Source organism: Dunckerocampus dactyliophorus, chromosome 7 (assembly GCF_027744805.1).
Source record: "Dunckerocampus dactyliophorus isolate RoL2022-P2 chromosome 7, RoL_Ddac_1.1, whole genome shotgun sequence".
In the NCBI taxonomy this organism is placed as follows: domain Eukaryota; kingdom Metazoa; phylum Chordata; class Actinopteri; order Syngnathiformes; family Syngnathidae; genus Dunckerocampus; species Dunckerocampus dactyliophorus.
Genome location: NC_072825.1, coordinates 8,839,135 through 8,856,157, shown reverse-complemented (window position 1 = coordinate 8,856,157; position 17,023 = coordinate 8,839,135). Strand labels below are relative to the sequence as shown.

Below are 17,023 nucleotides of genomic sequence, written 5' to 3'. Positions count from 1 at the left end.
AAACAAATGTTTTTTGGAATAATTATAAACGCAATTTTATTTCATCTACTGTCATTTTTAGTAATTTTGCCTACAGGTTTCTTGTATAGCTAGCACTTGGGTCGATTTACAATTATATAATGAACAGATATTAACATAAATGTCTGTGACTTATAACATTGATATGATACTAAATGTGATGATAATGTGTCAGTGGTGGACTTTCATGTTGTATCTCCTTGAATATTAACCCTTAATTAGAGTTCAGTTTTTATTTTCAAGCTGTCTGGAGTGAATGTAGGTCAAAAATTGTCAGAAGATATTTATTTGTAAAACATTTTATAATTCTCATCAGTGTACCGCTTAAATTAGACGAAATGGCAACACTACACAAAAACCAAGATGTTTGTTCCTCGTGACTAAAAATGGTGCCAATGAAAATGTCATTTTTGATCCCGTGTTTATCCTAACATTAACTAATACAACCCTTTTACCTTAAGATTTTAATTTGTACTGGCTGTCAATTGTTAGATTTGTATATTTGTCCACCAGATGGCGCTAGGTTTTCCAATTCAAAGCATGTAGCAAATCTGTTACTGTTTCTCTAAGGGTGCCTTCGCACTGACGTAAGTGGGCGCTTTTAATGATTTGTTTGTAAAGCAAAGTGTTTTCACTTTAGCATTTTTTTGTTTTGTTTTTGTGTTTTTGATAAAAAATCGTGGTTATGTAAACATACTCTCCTTTTAAAGGGATAAAATCTCCAAAATATTGTTAAAACTTACAATGAATATTTCAGGCAGAGGTCCTTTTTAAAAGATTGACTCGTTGAAAGTGGTAAGAAATATCAGAATAGACTCGTCCCTCTGTTAATTGTTTCCAGACCCGACTGTGATAAGTGAATTTCCACGAAGTAGGATTCAATATTAATAAATTGACTATTTTCGTAGTTAGAGCATAGAACACCTGTTTATGACCTTCTAAATACGGTGTTTACCATTACTACAGTACTCTAGACATGATATAACACCCCTATAGGTACTTAGTTGTTTAATGTCTACAGGGCTGTAATAATGTTTAAAAAAATGTTTTAGAATGTCAATAACCAATAATTCTTGAAATGTTCATTGATCAAAAATATAAGTGCAACACTTGTTTTTGCTCCTATCCTTTTATGAGCTGAAAGATCTAAAACTTTTTCTCTGTATGCAAAACGCGTGTCTCTCTCAAATTCTGTTATCAAGTCTGTCTAAGCCTGTGCTACTGAGTGCTTCTCCTTTGCCGAGATAATCTATCCACCTCGCCTCGTGATGCAAATGTATTACTCTTTTGAACGCATATTGTTTTGAGAAGCCAAACTCTTTACTTAAGTGGCCCGAGCAGCTAACGGAAACTACGTTCTTCATCACCGAAATCTGACCAGAACTCAGCTCACGGGACGAAGTGGGGGGTAAGTCACGGTTGATGCACTACACTGCTGATGGGGATGTCGTACAACTTCATGTTAAAAAAAAAAAAAATCCGAACTATCCCTTTAAGGTAGCAGCGGGTATTTCCACACTCACAGCTGAAGTGTCCAAAGTCATTTCTGTGCAGTCATGTGTGACTGAGGAGGACGTACAGTAAATGACTTCTCATGCTAACTGCACAAGCTGCTCCAAAATATTTCACAAGCTCCCCTGAAATTGCATTTGTTATACAATATAGTAGTTACACAATTAAAACTCTGTCAAGAAAACAAACGAAGCGCTGTTAGCCTGTAGTAACATTAGCTTATTTGATCACATGCATACCATAATATGGCACACATAAAGTGATGATGTAGCTCTATACCTTTTTATTTTTAACTTGTTTCTCCTCTTCTTTAGTCCTCTTCTTTAGTGCTCTTCTTTCTCAATTGTGCACTGATGGCTTTGACTTTCTCTTTTCCGTGTTTTGTTGACACAAGTGACAGTTAGTCGTCATCTCCCACCATCATTCAACAAGCATTTACTTTTTTTACCTTGTAATTAACCAGAGGGCTGAGGCCCAGCGGTGAACTCCCCCACCCACTACTCGCTTTGGTTTGATCCACGTCACGTGATGGACGTTCGATCATGTCTGAGCAGCATGGGGGTGAGAGTATCCTGCCTGTAGAGGGTGCCCATCTGCCACACATATGCTGACTTGATGAGCAAATGAGTGCTGAACACTAATAAATAGGTTTTTATTTCTTTCCCCTTATACTTGGCGCCCCCTAAAGGATGCTGACCTGGGCAATTGCCCATATGACCCATAGCTTGAACCGGCACTGACGGTATGCACGAGATACCATGAGGAGAATCTGAAGCCCATTGTTGTGCCAGTCATCTATGACCATTCCCTCATGTTACAGCATGACAATGCACAGCCCCATGTTGCCAGGATCTGTTCACAATTCCTAGAAACTGAAAACATCCCAGTTCTTGCATGGCCAGCATGCTCACCGGGCATGTCACCCATTTGAGCATGTTTGGGATGCTCTAAGTCGAGTTTTCCAGTTCCTCCAAATCTCCAACAACTTGACATAGCCACTGAAGAGGAGTGGAGGCCACAATCAACAACCTGATCAGCTGTATGCAAAGGAGATGTGTTGCACAGCAGAAGGAAAATGGTGGTCACACCAGATACTGACACCTGCGGACCTCCCACAATACAGTAAAAGTACACATTTTGTTGTGGCCTTTTACTGTGACCAGCCTAAAGCACACCTGTGCAATAAGCATGTTGTCTCATCAGCTTCTTGATAAGCCACATCTGTGAGGTGGATGTATTACCTCAGCAAAGGAGCAGTGCTCACAAACACAGATTTGTGAACAATATTTGAGAGAGCGAGAGAGAGAGGGGCCTTTTTGTGTACACAGGAGTTTTACGTCTCTGAGTTCAGCTCATGAATTGAGAGCGACAGCAAAAGTGTTGGGTTTATATTTTTGAGTGTATTTTATTGAAATGATTTTAGTTTTTGGATTTTTCATAAAAAAAATATTTAAGCGTCCAAAATACGATTCAACACAAAGAAGCAGAAGACTACTAAAAAAAAGACAAAATATAATGTTTCATATGTGTATATGGAAAAAAATAGGCATTTTGATCTTCTCACTACCATTTTTGATAATCTGACATTTTTTGTCGCCAAGTTCAGAAGTTTGTGTTTAAAGACCTCGTAAGGATTAATGCCTATGTTGTATTATACAATGCAGCAGGATAGAAACTTATTTATCTATTTAGAACCGTGACACGTTCAGGCGTTATGTTTGCCTGCTTTAATGGTATGTCATGTTTCATTTATTTTAATAGTATGTCCTGTTTTATTTATTTACAGCGATCTGTTTGTCTTGATTTTCAGGAATAATGGAGGATTCTCATTTTAACTCATCCTATTTCTGGTCTCCCATCCCCACTGTGCCAGGACAGGTATGGCAGCTATTCTTTTACTTACTTGTGTGCATTTATGTACATTTACCAGCAGAAATAATTCATACACAAATTCAAAAAGTCCTGTTAAAATGCAGTGGAACCTCCAAAGTCAAACACAATCCATTGTGATGTTAGCAAACTGAATTAATAAAACCGTTAGTAACGTATGTATGTACTGGATGTTTTAAGTAACATTTTAGCTTTCTTCAATCAATCAATCTTTGGTTTTGTCCTTAAAAAGTTTTTCCAAAAGCATGACTTGGAAAAAACACCAAGTTGTTTTATGTTGGGGGTCTAGAGATTTATACATGTGAATAGGCCTGTCATGATAATCGATTAATCGAACTATTAAAAAAAAAAGGCGATAATTTTGCAGCCTCGAAAAATTGTGCATGCATGCGTGTTTGTTTAGTCTCTCTTTACCACACAGACTGCATGACAAGAGGGTTCACTCTGCATCTGTCTGTGCGCGTTGGTGCTCCAGTGGAATGAACGGAGAGAGTGAACCCTCATCTCAGACATTAAGTGAGGCGTGGCTACTAGTGAGTGGATACACAGAGTGCTAGCAGCACGTTAGCCTCATGAGCCAGCATATGTTAACATGAATGAAGGCACAGAAGCAATGGTTTCTAAGGCGAATACCACAGCCCCAGTGTGGGAATATTTCGGTTTTAAACAGAATGAACAAGGTGAGTGCATGAACACCGACGCACCGATATGTCACATTTGTTCGAAAGTAGTGATGAGGAAGAAGGGCAATAGGACCAACACTTACTCATATGCGTTTGGTCGGCAAAGTAAATATAAACGAAACAGCGCAAAATGGTGCGCGCTCACAGACAGTGTCGCTCGCTACAGTACAAAAGAAACGCAACCTTTCAGTACGGTTGAAAAGCCGACATTTGGGGAAATGTTAGAAATGTTTAACAGACCGTACGAATTGCCTGGGAGAACGTCCATGTACATGTCACAAACAGCAACTCCTGAACTGTATAACCGAGTGAAAGAAGACGTGTTGAAGGACATCAGAAACGTTGCATTTTACTCTGCCTCCACAAATATGTGGTCCAGCTCAAATACAGTATGACCCTACATTAGTTTAACAAAACACTAGATAACTGCGTGTGTGTGTCTGTGTGTGTTTTCTCCGGGGACTCTGGTTTCCTCCCACATTTCAAAAACATGCATGATAGGTTAATTGCCGACTCTGATTTGTCCATGGGTGCCAATTAACCTAACAAGCATGTTTTTGGAATGTGGGAGGAAACCGGAGTACCCGGAGAAAACCCACACACGCATGTGGGGAACATGCAAACTCCGCACAGAGATGCCCAACGGAGATTCGAACCATAGGCTAATGTGAGTAAGTAATACATGATGTGTTTATGAAAGGTTTATTCACAAAAACATCTTACCAATATCAATCAGTCATATTTACTTGCTGTTGAATAATTCCATCTGCAGCGGCTGAGTATTTGCAAACAGCTAAAAAAAATAACATGCTAAAGCAAACATTAAAAAGTTGACTACAAACAAAATCATGCATCATGTTACTAGACTTAATACAAGGGACTAAACTACATTTTATGTAATATATCAAATTATAATGAAATACATTACTTGGAGAATTTAAAAAAATGATTTGAATGAAGACATTAACTGGTGAATGTATGAGCCCATGTAAATCCTGCATGGAAGTATGAAGTGAAGTGGGTTGCTGTGTATATCTGCATATATCTTTATTTCACTTTAAAACGCTGTAAAATAGTCTTAGATAATGGTGGACATGTGAATTAACAGTTGCACCTGTCTTTGTTTATGTCAGAGATGCAACTTACACAACGTTAAAACGCTGTAACATGAGACAGGCAGAGCTACGCCTCACTCTGTTTGTGTGTGAGGGGGACGGGCCAGGTACTCGGGCAGGGAAGAGACACACAGGGAGGGAGTGACACAATCTCCACGCAGCAAAAAGAAGTTAATATATCGGTTATATATTCACCGGTGTTGATTAATTGGTGATACATCCTAATCTGCTCCACTATACAATCGTCCCTCGTTCATTGCTCATTGGTTCCAGACCCGACTGCGATAAACACATTTCTGCAATACAGGATTCAATGTTAATAAGTGGAATATTTTTGTAGTTAACGAATAGAAAACCTGTTTGTGGCTTTCTAAATGCGGTTAGACATGAAACAGCGTGCCTGTGGTCACCTTTACACTCCTATTCATTTTTTACAACACATTGAGCAACTATTATGCTGCAGGGACTCAAGACAGCCGCTAGCTAGCAATTTAACAAGCTAGCAAGCTAAGGAGCCAACCAGTTGACCTCAAATGTATTTCTTCTAAACTTAAGAAGCCAAAAACATACCACTTCCAATGAATGGGAGGACAGCTTTTTTTTACTCTATCATGTCGGACATGCCATGGTTGACTTCATGACTTCATGCAGTGTTAAGGGAATGTATTGTCTCAATGTTTTGTGCCATTACTGCCGCCTAGTGAGCAGAATACTACATACCACTTGTGTTTCAATATGTTTTGACAAATAATAGATTATAGTCGACCACAAAAGAGCGATCATTTATTAATTAATTTCTGGAAATAGCGAGGGAGCAATAATCGAACCGCAATATTGCGAGGAACGACTGTATATGCATTTTTCAATTCCAAAAGGTTTGTTTGGAGGATGTCAACGCAGACTTGTTTGCAGATTGAGAACGCCGTGTTCCTAAACAAAGTGAAAGAGCAGCAGGAAAAGAATGCTTCCTTCCCTCCGTCCTCGGCGTCTCACTACCAAACCACTCTGCTCACGATCCCGACTCCTGGGGCCAAGACAGATGGAGGCGGCCATCCTGCTGCTGCTGCTGCTCAGCTCCACCCGCCACACAGCAGCCAGAACATCACAGTGCTGCCCGTCCCCTCCACTGGCATCATGACAGCAGGTAAGTCTTCTTCACTTTCTCTGTTGTTGTTTTACACAGTAACGAATGAGCAATATCCAGATTGGAGCTGGATTATAGAAGCTGTCATTGGAACCATGAAGAGACACTCCATTAGGGTAGAGACTGGTTACAGCGTTTCCCCTAGGATTTTTTGAAGCTGTGGTGGTGGGCTGCATGGGACTGCCGCTGCTGTTGTGTCAGCTTTTTTTTTTTTTACTATGACAAATAATTTTTTTATGACTTAATTTATTTATTAACTTATTTAACATTTTTCAACAACCAGCAGAACCGAGAACATTGCAAAACTGTCGATATAATGACAAAGTTGCTGAGAGCACTTAATTGAGAGTTTAAAATGTTGAGCTTCTTTTTGTTACGTGACCTACTTAGTCCAATAGTAATATGTGACTATTAGTACAAAAGTACAACATTTTGTACTATTTGACACAAACCTAAATTTAATTTGAGGTCTGTTTTAGAGTAAAACTAATACATGGTAAATGAAATATATATTTTAGTTCAAAATAATGATAACAAGAGAGCAAGATTGCTAAGTGACGCTTGAAAAAGTAAGTTAGCATGAATGTAGCTGGCCCGTGATCTAGCTAGCTCCCGCCAGAGAGGTAGTGCAAGACACCAGAAAGTCAAATGAGATTGAAACGTGATAATGACACTCACTGGCATAGATAGGCTTCGCATGTGACAAGCTGTCGTCAATTGACTACACATTTTAGGAACTATTTTTTATTTGCACAATAATAAGGAACATAGTGAACATCAACGCAACAAGTGCCGACACGTCAGAGAGGTGATTCCGGTGCTTGTTTTTAAAAATAAAGCAGAGTGAAATATTCAAAATAGTTTTCAAACTAATTATGGTCAAATGCACCGTAAATAAAAAGCTATATATGTATCTATGTAGCATATGCAGTATATACAGTCATACAATATATTACTTAACATTGTTTTCAAGTACATTTTTAAGGTGTGGTGGCTTTTGTTTTGTATTGGCGGGCCGCCATGATCAAGTACATGCAACCCTGTGGTTGCCATCACAGCCTCCAGAACATCACAAATTAATAAGCAATATCCTACCTCTAACATTAAATTAAACGCCCTCATGTGAAAGCAGTCCACTGTGATCAACAGTTAGGGCTTTCTTCTTGTTTTTTTTTTCTATGTGGTGTGCAGCGGGTCTAGTCATCACCACTCCACAGGGAACTTTAGTCTCCCCCACCTCTTCGCAGTCATTTGTGTCTGCGCATCCGACAACCACCATGATCGTCTCTGCTGTTCATTCTCCAGGTAAAGCACACAAACATATTACAGTGAGAATCTACTGTATATACGCCCTCAAGTAAGCTAGGTAACTCCCTTCTAACGTAGCTGAAGTATTTATACAAACAATTTATGTGTTGATTTATTAGTTTGGGAACACCTGTAGGTGGGGAGTGTATGTTGCTACACAAGAGAGGAAAATGAATAACCTGTCATTGAGTTACAGTGCAGTTGTATGCCACTGCAAACTACACACACAATAATAGACATATTTGTTGTTCAAATTTTGGGCTACTAAGAAATCATAACAGTGAACATTTCAGTTTCTAGTGTGAAGGAGTACATATATGCCCCTTTTCCACTGCACAGTACCTGCTAAGCTCTACTCATCTCAGTTTCTGGTACTCACTTTTCCACTTTGAAACTGCAAAAAACATTGCAGCATCGAATGCATCCGTTGGAAATAAATATGCGAAGCAACAACAACGAAGGAGAACAAAGTCTCATTTATTTACCTCTTGGAATGTGGCGTTTGGCAAGGTGACATATTTTATTCAAGAGGAGACTGAGGGCAACAAGAAAGTGGACCGCTGCAGCAAGGTGGAGACTGTGGAATATAATACTGCAGGGTTGAATGCATCAGTTGGAACTGGGCGCACTAACCAACAACAGCAATGGAGAAGAATGATTGTCTCCTGTATCAACTTGTCAGCTGTTGGAGACACATTTTATCCCAGAGGAGACTGTAGGGGTTAATACAGTGGTGTCCAAAAGGACAAATCCCATAAGGATCGTCACAGTTCTACTTAGCATGCAACAGTTGGAACTAGGCGCACAAACAAACAACAGCAATGGAGGAGAATGATGGTCGTCTGTATTTACCCGTCTCTCTCTGTATGTGCCCATGTTAAGTAGACATGTTATTCAAGAGGAGACTGAGGGCTCCTTAGCCAAAGCTAAAGCACAGCAAAAAGATAAGCGTGTCTGTATTTTCATCACGTTACAATAATAGTGCCCGGTTTTGCCAGCGGGAAAGCATCAACAGCCGGTTGAGCTGTGATGAGCTGAGTAAGTACTGTGCAGTGGAAAATGAGCACTAGTTATGGAATAGTGCACTACTTTTATCTCAACCTAACTTCTTCGATCCTATCCCAAGACAAAAAAGAAGCGGACGGGGCGCCCCACGTCGTGGTGATGCCGACGCCCTCCAAACGAGGCCGTAAGAAGAAGAGCATGGGCGGAAACGAAACTGTCATACTGGCTCATCTAAGCGCCGGCGGCCAGGTAAGACAGTGCGTGTGTTGAAAGCTGGAATGTGAGACGACGACAATCCTGTCATGTCAACAATGCAACTTTGCCTCTCTGCAGGTGGCATCTCTGCAGCATCACGCCAGGGACCCATATGACCTGTCCAATGAGGACGATGAGCCTGGGTTGAAAGATAGCACCAAAACATACAGGTATGACATCAAACAGAATGAAACAAAGGGCATCCTCATGCTTGATTTTGCGGAATGCAAGCACACCCTCAGTAGACGCTTCAGTAGAGCTTCACTGCATGTCGGGCCAGAATGTGCCTGCTCTGTAGCTCTTTGTTGAAACGCAAATAAATCCAAACGCAATTTGTGCTGCACACATAAACTGCTGCTCGCCCTCTGCTTTCTTCTACATGGCATGCCCTTTCAGTGTAGTGCATTTAGGATCAACTTCCCCCTCTTCTGCTTTCACTGATCTTTCCCTGACTTCATAAATGTTACTTTACCCCCTCTTTGTCTTCATTAACTTTTATTCTGTGCCTTCATATTATTTCCCCCGTTGTTCTCATTTGGCTTCCTTTGTCTTTGCATCTCCTCTTCTGTACATACGTCCACCTCCTCCTTGTTCTATCCACCACCCTCCCTCTCCCCCCTCTTCCCATTTCTGTGTCTCTCCCGCCTGTAGGTGCCGGATGTGCGCGGCGACCTTCTTCAGTAAGTCTGACATGCAGATCCACTCCAAGTCGCACACAGAGGCCAAACCTCACAAGTGTCCGCACTGCGCCAAGTCATTCGCCAACTCCAGCTACCTGGCCCAGCACATCCGCATCCACAGCGGGGCCAAGCCTTACACCTGCTCCTACTGCCAGAAATCATTCAGGCAGCTCAGTCACTTACAGCAGCACACACGGTACTGCAGCTACCCCATCCTACATGTATGCCACCCACCCCCTCCAAAAGAGTGCAGTGGAATGTATATTGTGAATATCACAATGGCATTTAGATGTTGGTTTGCATGGTGTAGCACCTCCCTGCATTAGTTGCAGATTGCTCCAAACTAGGGATGGGCATAATAATCAATAAGTCGGTTAATTAATTGTTAAGAATTCTGTCGATTGCGTGGAATTGACTGTTTAACTCTTGGGAGTCCAGGATAGGGTTTAGCCGTTTTACGTACTTTTATGTTTAACTTTATATATCAACTTAATTTTTTTTTTAATCTTGTTACTTCTCAGTACAGGTTAGTTTTCAGTACTCCTCAGGTGTAACTAGAGATCATTTTAACTAGAGATCATCACATTGCACCATAAATCCCACTATAACCTAAAATTGGAGTAGGGAGATTTTTTTTACAGTAAAAGTGTTAAAACATCTGTAATGTAATTTGATGCCCACTTCCTCCATCCCAGTCACTGTTGTTGTGTCCTTCGGCAAAACACTTCACCCACCTTATGAATGTGAATGAATGTTTGGTGGTGGTCAGCGAGGCCAGGCTGTAGTGCCAAGATCAGCTGTGGCTAAAGGTGTAAATTACCACCACAACCAGTGTGTGACTAAGGAGTGAATGAATAACGGGTTCACTGTGAAGCGCTTTGGGTACCTTTTTTAAAAAGGTGCTATATGAATCTTACCCATTATTATTAGGAAATTTACATTTTTCTCTCTGGGAATAGGTGGGTTTTTTTTCACCAAAAACACCTCAGTCATCCGAGGTCGGTAAAAGCAACTACGGTTCGTTCAGGGAATGCCGAACAAAGGAGATCCACTGTACATTGTATGATCCAATACATTCAAATAAATGAACTCCATATAGTCCTAACATGTGATTTCCATTCATGATGCCCTGCACAGTGGCATCACAGTCAGCAGAATGAGGGTTCAAATCTCAAATCAAAAGTGAGCATTTGTGGGTTTTCTCCAGGTACTTTAGACATCTTCCCAAAAACATGCCTGTTCGGCTAATTGAAGACTCTAAATCAGGGGTCACCAACCCGTCGATCGTGATCTTTGGGACTTTGCCGGTCGATTGCGAGAATATTGGGAAAGAAAATGTGCCCTCCCCTCCCGCAGAGCGAACAACAGGCACGCATTTTGACCACTGAACACACCCGTACGCCTCGCCGCCCTCCAGGCACACAACCTGCAAGCTCCAAATTTGCCTTTGCTACTTCAAAATTAAGGCACAAATATAACTCCATAAATGTGCAACTCCCAAAAACAACTTAGAGCTGCGTATCGTTAGGGCTGCAATGACCAGTCTCTCTCCTCACCATCGCTCGCCCACGACACTGAGCCGACAAGCCCAACCCTGACAAAGATCCACAAACGTAGGGGTAGCCAAAGTGCGGCTCGGGGGCCATCTGCAGCAGGTGGTTCATTTGTCATTGCATTACTGCAGACACAAAGTAAAATGTAAAAAACAACAACAAAACAATAGAGCAAAAGGCACAAGAAGGAAAAAGCTGAAATGTTCACGCCAACAACCAATAATAACACAAAGCTTTGTATTTAAAGATTGCATTTAATGATCTTGTGCATGTTCACGGCCAAGACCATGGCTCTTGGTCTCAAAAAGGTTGGTGACCACAGTTCTAAATTGTCCATAGGTGTGAATGGTTGTCTACAGTCTAAAGTTTTTGTCCATGCCTGGATTGAATGACAATCAAAAGTCCGCTGGGATCGGCTCTACTTCACCCATCACCCATGATCCATGTGGGAATGAATGAACTATTACAATGGGCCCTACCATTAAGTTATATGTTGCATCATAAATCGATGAACCCAGAGTTAGAGCATAGGCACGCCGACTATGAGCAGCCAAAATGGAGGGCAAATTTCTCAGTTTTCTGGAACAATGTAACAATAACCACTGCATGACAATGTTTCAGATGTGGTGGGTTTTTTGACCTACGTGAAAAGAAAGTCATCTGTAGCAAAAGTTTAGGCCAAGGCCCAAGACTCTTTAAACTGTTATTTTTTACAAAGCATTTGATGTGTTGCTTGGTGCTTGATGAAAAAATACTTTAGTCATTTCTGCCATCTATTAATTAATGGAAACATATATAAATTTGAATTATAATAAATTATTTGTCGTTTTGCCCATATTTAAAAAATTAAAAATTCCCCACCATTTGCTTAAAAAGAAAGAAGCCAAATGCCCATCCCTACTCCCAGAGTACAGTCGCCCCTCGTTTATCGCGGTTAATTGGCTCCAGACCTGACCGCGATAAGTGAAAAGTAGGATTCAATATTGATAAACGGAATATTTTCGTAGTTAGAGCATAGAAAATCTGTTTATGACATCCGAAAAACGCTTTAACATTATTAGAGACCTGCAGACATGAAATAACACCCCTACTGTATAGTCACGTCTATATTCGTATTACCTAATATAGTAAAAATGATAAGTGATAATAAGACATAATAACTCACATATTAGCAATGGGAAAGTTCCTTGTTGAAGTATCTTGACCATAATGCGGGTCGATTGCATGGCATCGACATGAGTCTGTCGGCTGTCCTCACGATAATGGAACTTTGTTTAGACCACATTGTGTAACTCTAATGCACAGGCTACGGGATCACTGCGGGGACACGAGACGGACGCCACTTTAAGCTAATCTACTGAGCTAACTAGTTAGCCTCCAACTTATTTATTCTAAACTTAAGATGGGATTTGAAACTGAGTGGGGAAGAAGGACAAAGTAAGAAGCAAAAAACATACCGCTTCCACACAGAATGGGAGAACTATTTTTTGCTGCATCTATGGCTGACTCCATAGTGCAAGTTAAGGTAATGTAATCCAAGGTAATGGCTCATAAGTGTAACATTAATGATGCCTAGTGACCAAAATGCTACATATAACTTGTCTCAATATTTTTTGACTACTTATAATAGAGGTTAGTCAATGACGAAACAGCAAGCATTTATTAATTCATTTTTGAAAAAGAGTGAGGGAGCGATGTTTGAACCACGATCTAGCGAGGGACAACTGTATATTTCCATAATTCATGCATTGGTGTGACTGCTCTTTAAAAAAAATGCTTCTAATAGATGGCACTGTCAACACTTTGTCTCCTGTGTTTGTTTATTTTATTTGTTATTTGTGTCTTTGTCTCTCTCCTGATTTCATGCTCTCTCATCCTCTCTGCATGTGCTTTCCCTTTGAAAATGTCACCATGTAAACCCAGATGTGTTCTGTCATTTAAAACCTATTCATTGGTTGTTTTTAATATTATTCTTTCCACCAATAATAAAATACTTTGTCTGTGTGGAATAGCATTGTGCTGCCCTGCTCTGCTGTAGCGCTGCTCATTCATTCTTCTGGGGCGCCACATCCGTAGAAGCTGTTTGGATTCGATCCGTTTGCACAAGTCCAATCATGCATGCACATTCTTTACATCTGCTTTGTAAAGCTGTGTACACACATGGGAGTCGCAGGCACAATCTGCACGCTGCCACCCCACCCTCTGTATGTATATACAGTCATAGCCAAAAGTTGATTTTGGTGCCAAATCAAATTTTGGTGTTTGACTAACTTGGCTGCTTGCTGTTTTTTGCGTTTGTGATTGACATTGCTTCTATAGCATTGTAGTAAACTGCTGAATTAGTTTTCTAAATGTATGTTAGAGTACCTGAAGAAGCTTTTAAAATATGTGACATGTTTATCATTTTTCAGTTCAGAATAAAAAACAATTACAAACCCATACAGTACCAATCAACATATGTTTGGAGACACTTGCTCATGCTGTTAAAAGAGAAAGTGAACATTACCAAGTCTACGGTTTTCCTTTACCATTACTGTAAATGCTGTAGTTATAGCCGGGGTCTTTATGTAGCAAAACCTCAAAGAGGGCAGGGCGTTAATTGGAAGAAGGCAATACTTGGAGAGAGGCTGTTATTTCCCATATTTGAAATGTGAAGTCTATAAAACTTATTTTTTTGGAATGCATGAGATACATGCTGGACAGCACTACTCTAAAGCATATTCAGGTTTCACTTCTATAGTATTGCCTCTTGAGCTCTTTGACCACATGGCTATTTATTAACCAGTATATTGCCCAACACAGCAGCAACAGAACCAATGTTGTAATAGCTTTAAGGAGCAAACTACTAAACAATATCGCAAGTGTAGCATGCTGCATGATAAATGCAGCTACTGCCATCTTGTTTAGTTCATAACAGACTATATCAGGAGGTTACATACAGCCACAGCTGTTCATGCCAACAATTTTTGACCCGGCGCTAATTTGAAACCGCTGCAGTTGTTTGATTTTGTAGATGACGCACCCCGCAATTATAAGAGACTTGGCAGTTAATTGAGTAGAGGTGGTAATTGGAGTATTTACATTTATTTCAGTGTAACTCATATTTGTTGGTAATTGTTAACATTGAAATATTTTTTTAAAAATCCTCGTATAACCCATGAAATGTTTTTTTATTTTTGGTTTCCCTTTCTCTCAGCAACCACACAGAGTCAAAGCCTCACAAGTGTCCACATTGTACCAAGTCATTCGCCAACTCCAGCTACCTGGCCCAGCACATCCGCATCCACACCGGAGTGAAGCCTTACTCGTGCTCTTACTGCCAGAAGAGTTTCAGGCAGCTTAGTCACCTTCAGCAGCACAACAGGTAAACTACTCGTCACAGGTGTCTCTCGCTGTGTGTGCTCTGGTAATGCTGATGACCTGTTTGTGGTTTTAATCAGGATTCATACTGGAGATCGGCCGTACAAGTGTACACAACCTGGATGTGAGAAATCTTTCACGCAGCTCTCAAATTTACAGGTAGGGTAAAAGTCCTTGACTGAATTATGTACAGTGTCCCCCAAAATTGAGTACACCCCTCAATTTTATTACAGTATATCTTCTCAGGGGACAATACTGTAAAAATGACACTTGGATATACTGTACTTTAGGTAGGTCACTGCGCAGCTTGTATAGCAGTGGAGAGTTACTGTCCACTGAAAATTAGTACAGCGCACAGCCATTATTGTCGAAATAGTTGGCAACACAAGTGAGTAGCAAGATAATGTATTGCCGAGAGTCGATCAAGGTGGAGGTAATGTTATGATCTCGGGCTACACACGTGCTGCCGTCACTGGGGGGAACAGCTCACTTAGGGGAAACATGAATTCCAGCATGTACTGTGACGTAAAGCAGAGCATGATACCCTCCCTTGCGAAACTGGGCCACATGGCAGTTTTCCAACATAAGGAGCCCAAACACAACTCCAAGATGACAAGTACTGTGCTGAGGAAGCTGAAGGTGAAGATGATGACGTAGCCAAGTCAGTTGCGGACCGACCTGAACCCAACTGAGCACTTGTAGGGCATCGTGGAAGCGGAAAGAAGGTGGAGGAGCTCAAGGTATCTTAACATCCACCAGCCACCAGTGATGTCATCATGGAGGAGTGGAAGAATGCCAAATTTGGCCAATGTTTGGCCATGTTTAATGTGAGGTGTACTCATTTGTGTTGCCAGCTATTTAGACAATGATGGCTGTGTGTTGACTCATTTTTAGTGGATAGTAAATCAACAAGCTGTACACTGACTACTCTATCCAAGTTTCCCTTGAATCATATCTTCCAAAAAATGTAAAGAGTGTACTCAGTTTAGTCAGATACTGTATTTTGTGTTTCTTTTTACACGTTTTACAAAATATATCACTTTTTTCAACTTTGCTCATAGTCCCATCGACGTCAGCACAACAAAGACAAACCTTACAAGTGCTCCAACTGCAATAAAGGATACGTAGATGCAGCAAGTCTGGAGGTGCACATGTCCAAACACACAGTCAAGCACGCCAGGATCTACTCTTGCGGCCTGTGCAACCGCACGTACACCTCAGTAAGACCAATATCCATTTCTGAAGAGAATTCCTACATGAGTCACTGCCATTGGCCTCACTGGCATCAGACTCCTGGCAACTACTTTACACCACCGTGTACTACGTGTAGTCATGTGTCCACTGTCTCCCCTCTACCTGTCCTCCCCTCACCCCAGGAGACGTATCTTGTGAAACACATGGAGAAACACAACCAAGGGCAGTTGAGTGCACCGGATGCTCCAGAGGCACAACGGAACCAAAGCCAGGCTCGCAGTCAGCCTGGAGCCCAGCACCAGGCGGAGGGCCCGGATGGCAGGTCAGGCCGACCCGGAGCAGGCGGGAGCGGACAGAGCCAAGGCAGCTACCCCCAGCCTGAACCCCTCCCATGTCCGTTCGACCTACACCAGTATAAGACGGTGTCTGCCAGTGACATCCAGTACAAACCAGTCACCGTGTCGGACCTTTCTTCCCATAAGGACCTCTGCCTGACCGTGTCGTCATCCAGCATCCAAGTGGAGCACCTCAGCTCTTAAAAGATGGAGGACAGCGTGTTAACGGATATAAGCAATACTCAAATGAAATAAGAGCTTTTTGGAACTGTGCCTGGAATATTTCTTTTCTTCTTGCAAACAGGACAAAGAGCCCGATAAAATGTTTGTGTGGAAAGGCTGCAATAAGAACATTAACGGTCCATCACAGTGATGGTTTTAAAATGGAAAGAAAGAAAACGAGAGTGGCTTTTGTTTATTGTTGGTTTATCACCTTCTGCTCTTCCACACGAGTAAAGCCACGGCTCATAACCATGTTATGCTCTTTAAAGTATTTGTAATGCTTTTTACATCGGTGTTATCACCTTTACACATATGCTATAAAAGGGACAAAGTGGTTATTTCCTTTTTTTCGGGAAAGTAAAAAAAAGTATAATTATGTAGATAATTACAACCAGTTGGTAAAGTGTGAAGTGTGTTTAAAAAAAAAAAAAGAAAAAAAAAGGTTGTATATCTCCAGTATATATACACCCAATTGCAATGCTTACATTGTAATCCTATCATTCTGCTTATGGTGTATTTAAGTGTGTCTTGCTATAATACTTCAGAATATTTGTAATGACGTCTTTCCGGACACACTTGCACATGTGGATTTGTTTTTGATAATAATAAAAACTTTGGAAACCTTGTTTTTGTCATTTAATTCTTTGGTCTATACGTTTGGGATGAACGTTCGAATACCGTACACCTATTTATAGAAGGCTTCTGAGTGTAGACGTCAAACAATCGTGGATAAAGGTGATTGTTTGAAG

General features: G+C 41.0%; 1 protein-coding gene across 4 annotated transcripts in view; it reads left to right on the top strand.

Annotated features, from left to right (window-relative positions):
• Nucleotides 1-17,023, top strand: part of znf384b (zinc finger protein 384 b) — a 25,892-nt gene extending 8,869 nt beyond the window's left edge. The window contains exons 2-11 of one of the 4 annotated variants that reach the window (XM_054780774.1): nt 3,341-3,408; nt 6,131-6,362; nt 7,554-7,667; nt 8,797-8,924; nt 9,009-9,100; nt 9,582-9,806; nt 14,360-14,527; nt 14,604-14,682; nt 15,585-15,743; nt 15,900-17,005. In XM_054780774.1, the coding sequence (XP_054636749.1) occupies nt 3,346-3,408; nt 6,131-6,362; nt 7,554-7,667; nt 8,797-8,924; nt 9,009-9,100; nt 9,582-9,806; nt 14,360-14,527; nt 14,604-14,682; nt 15,585-15,743; nt 15,900-16,256 (1,617 nt within the window). In that variant the 5' untranslated portion in view covers nt 3,341-3,345 and the 3' untranslated portion in view covers nt 16,257-17,005. Of the gene's footprint in view, nt 1-3,340; nt 3,409-6,130; nt 6,363-7,553; nt 7,668-8,796; nt 8,925-9,008; nt 9,101-9,581; nt 9,807-14,359; nt 14,528-14,603; nt 14,683-15,584 lie in introns of all 4 variants that reach the window. The other 3 variants (XM_054780776.1, XM_054780773.1, XM_054780775.1) reach the window with 3 other exon arrangements.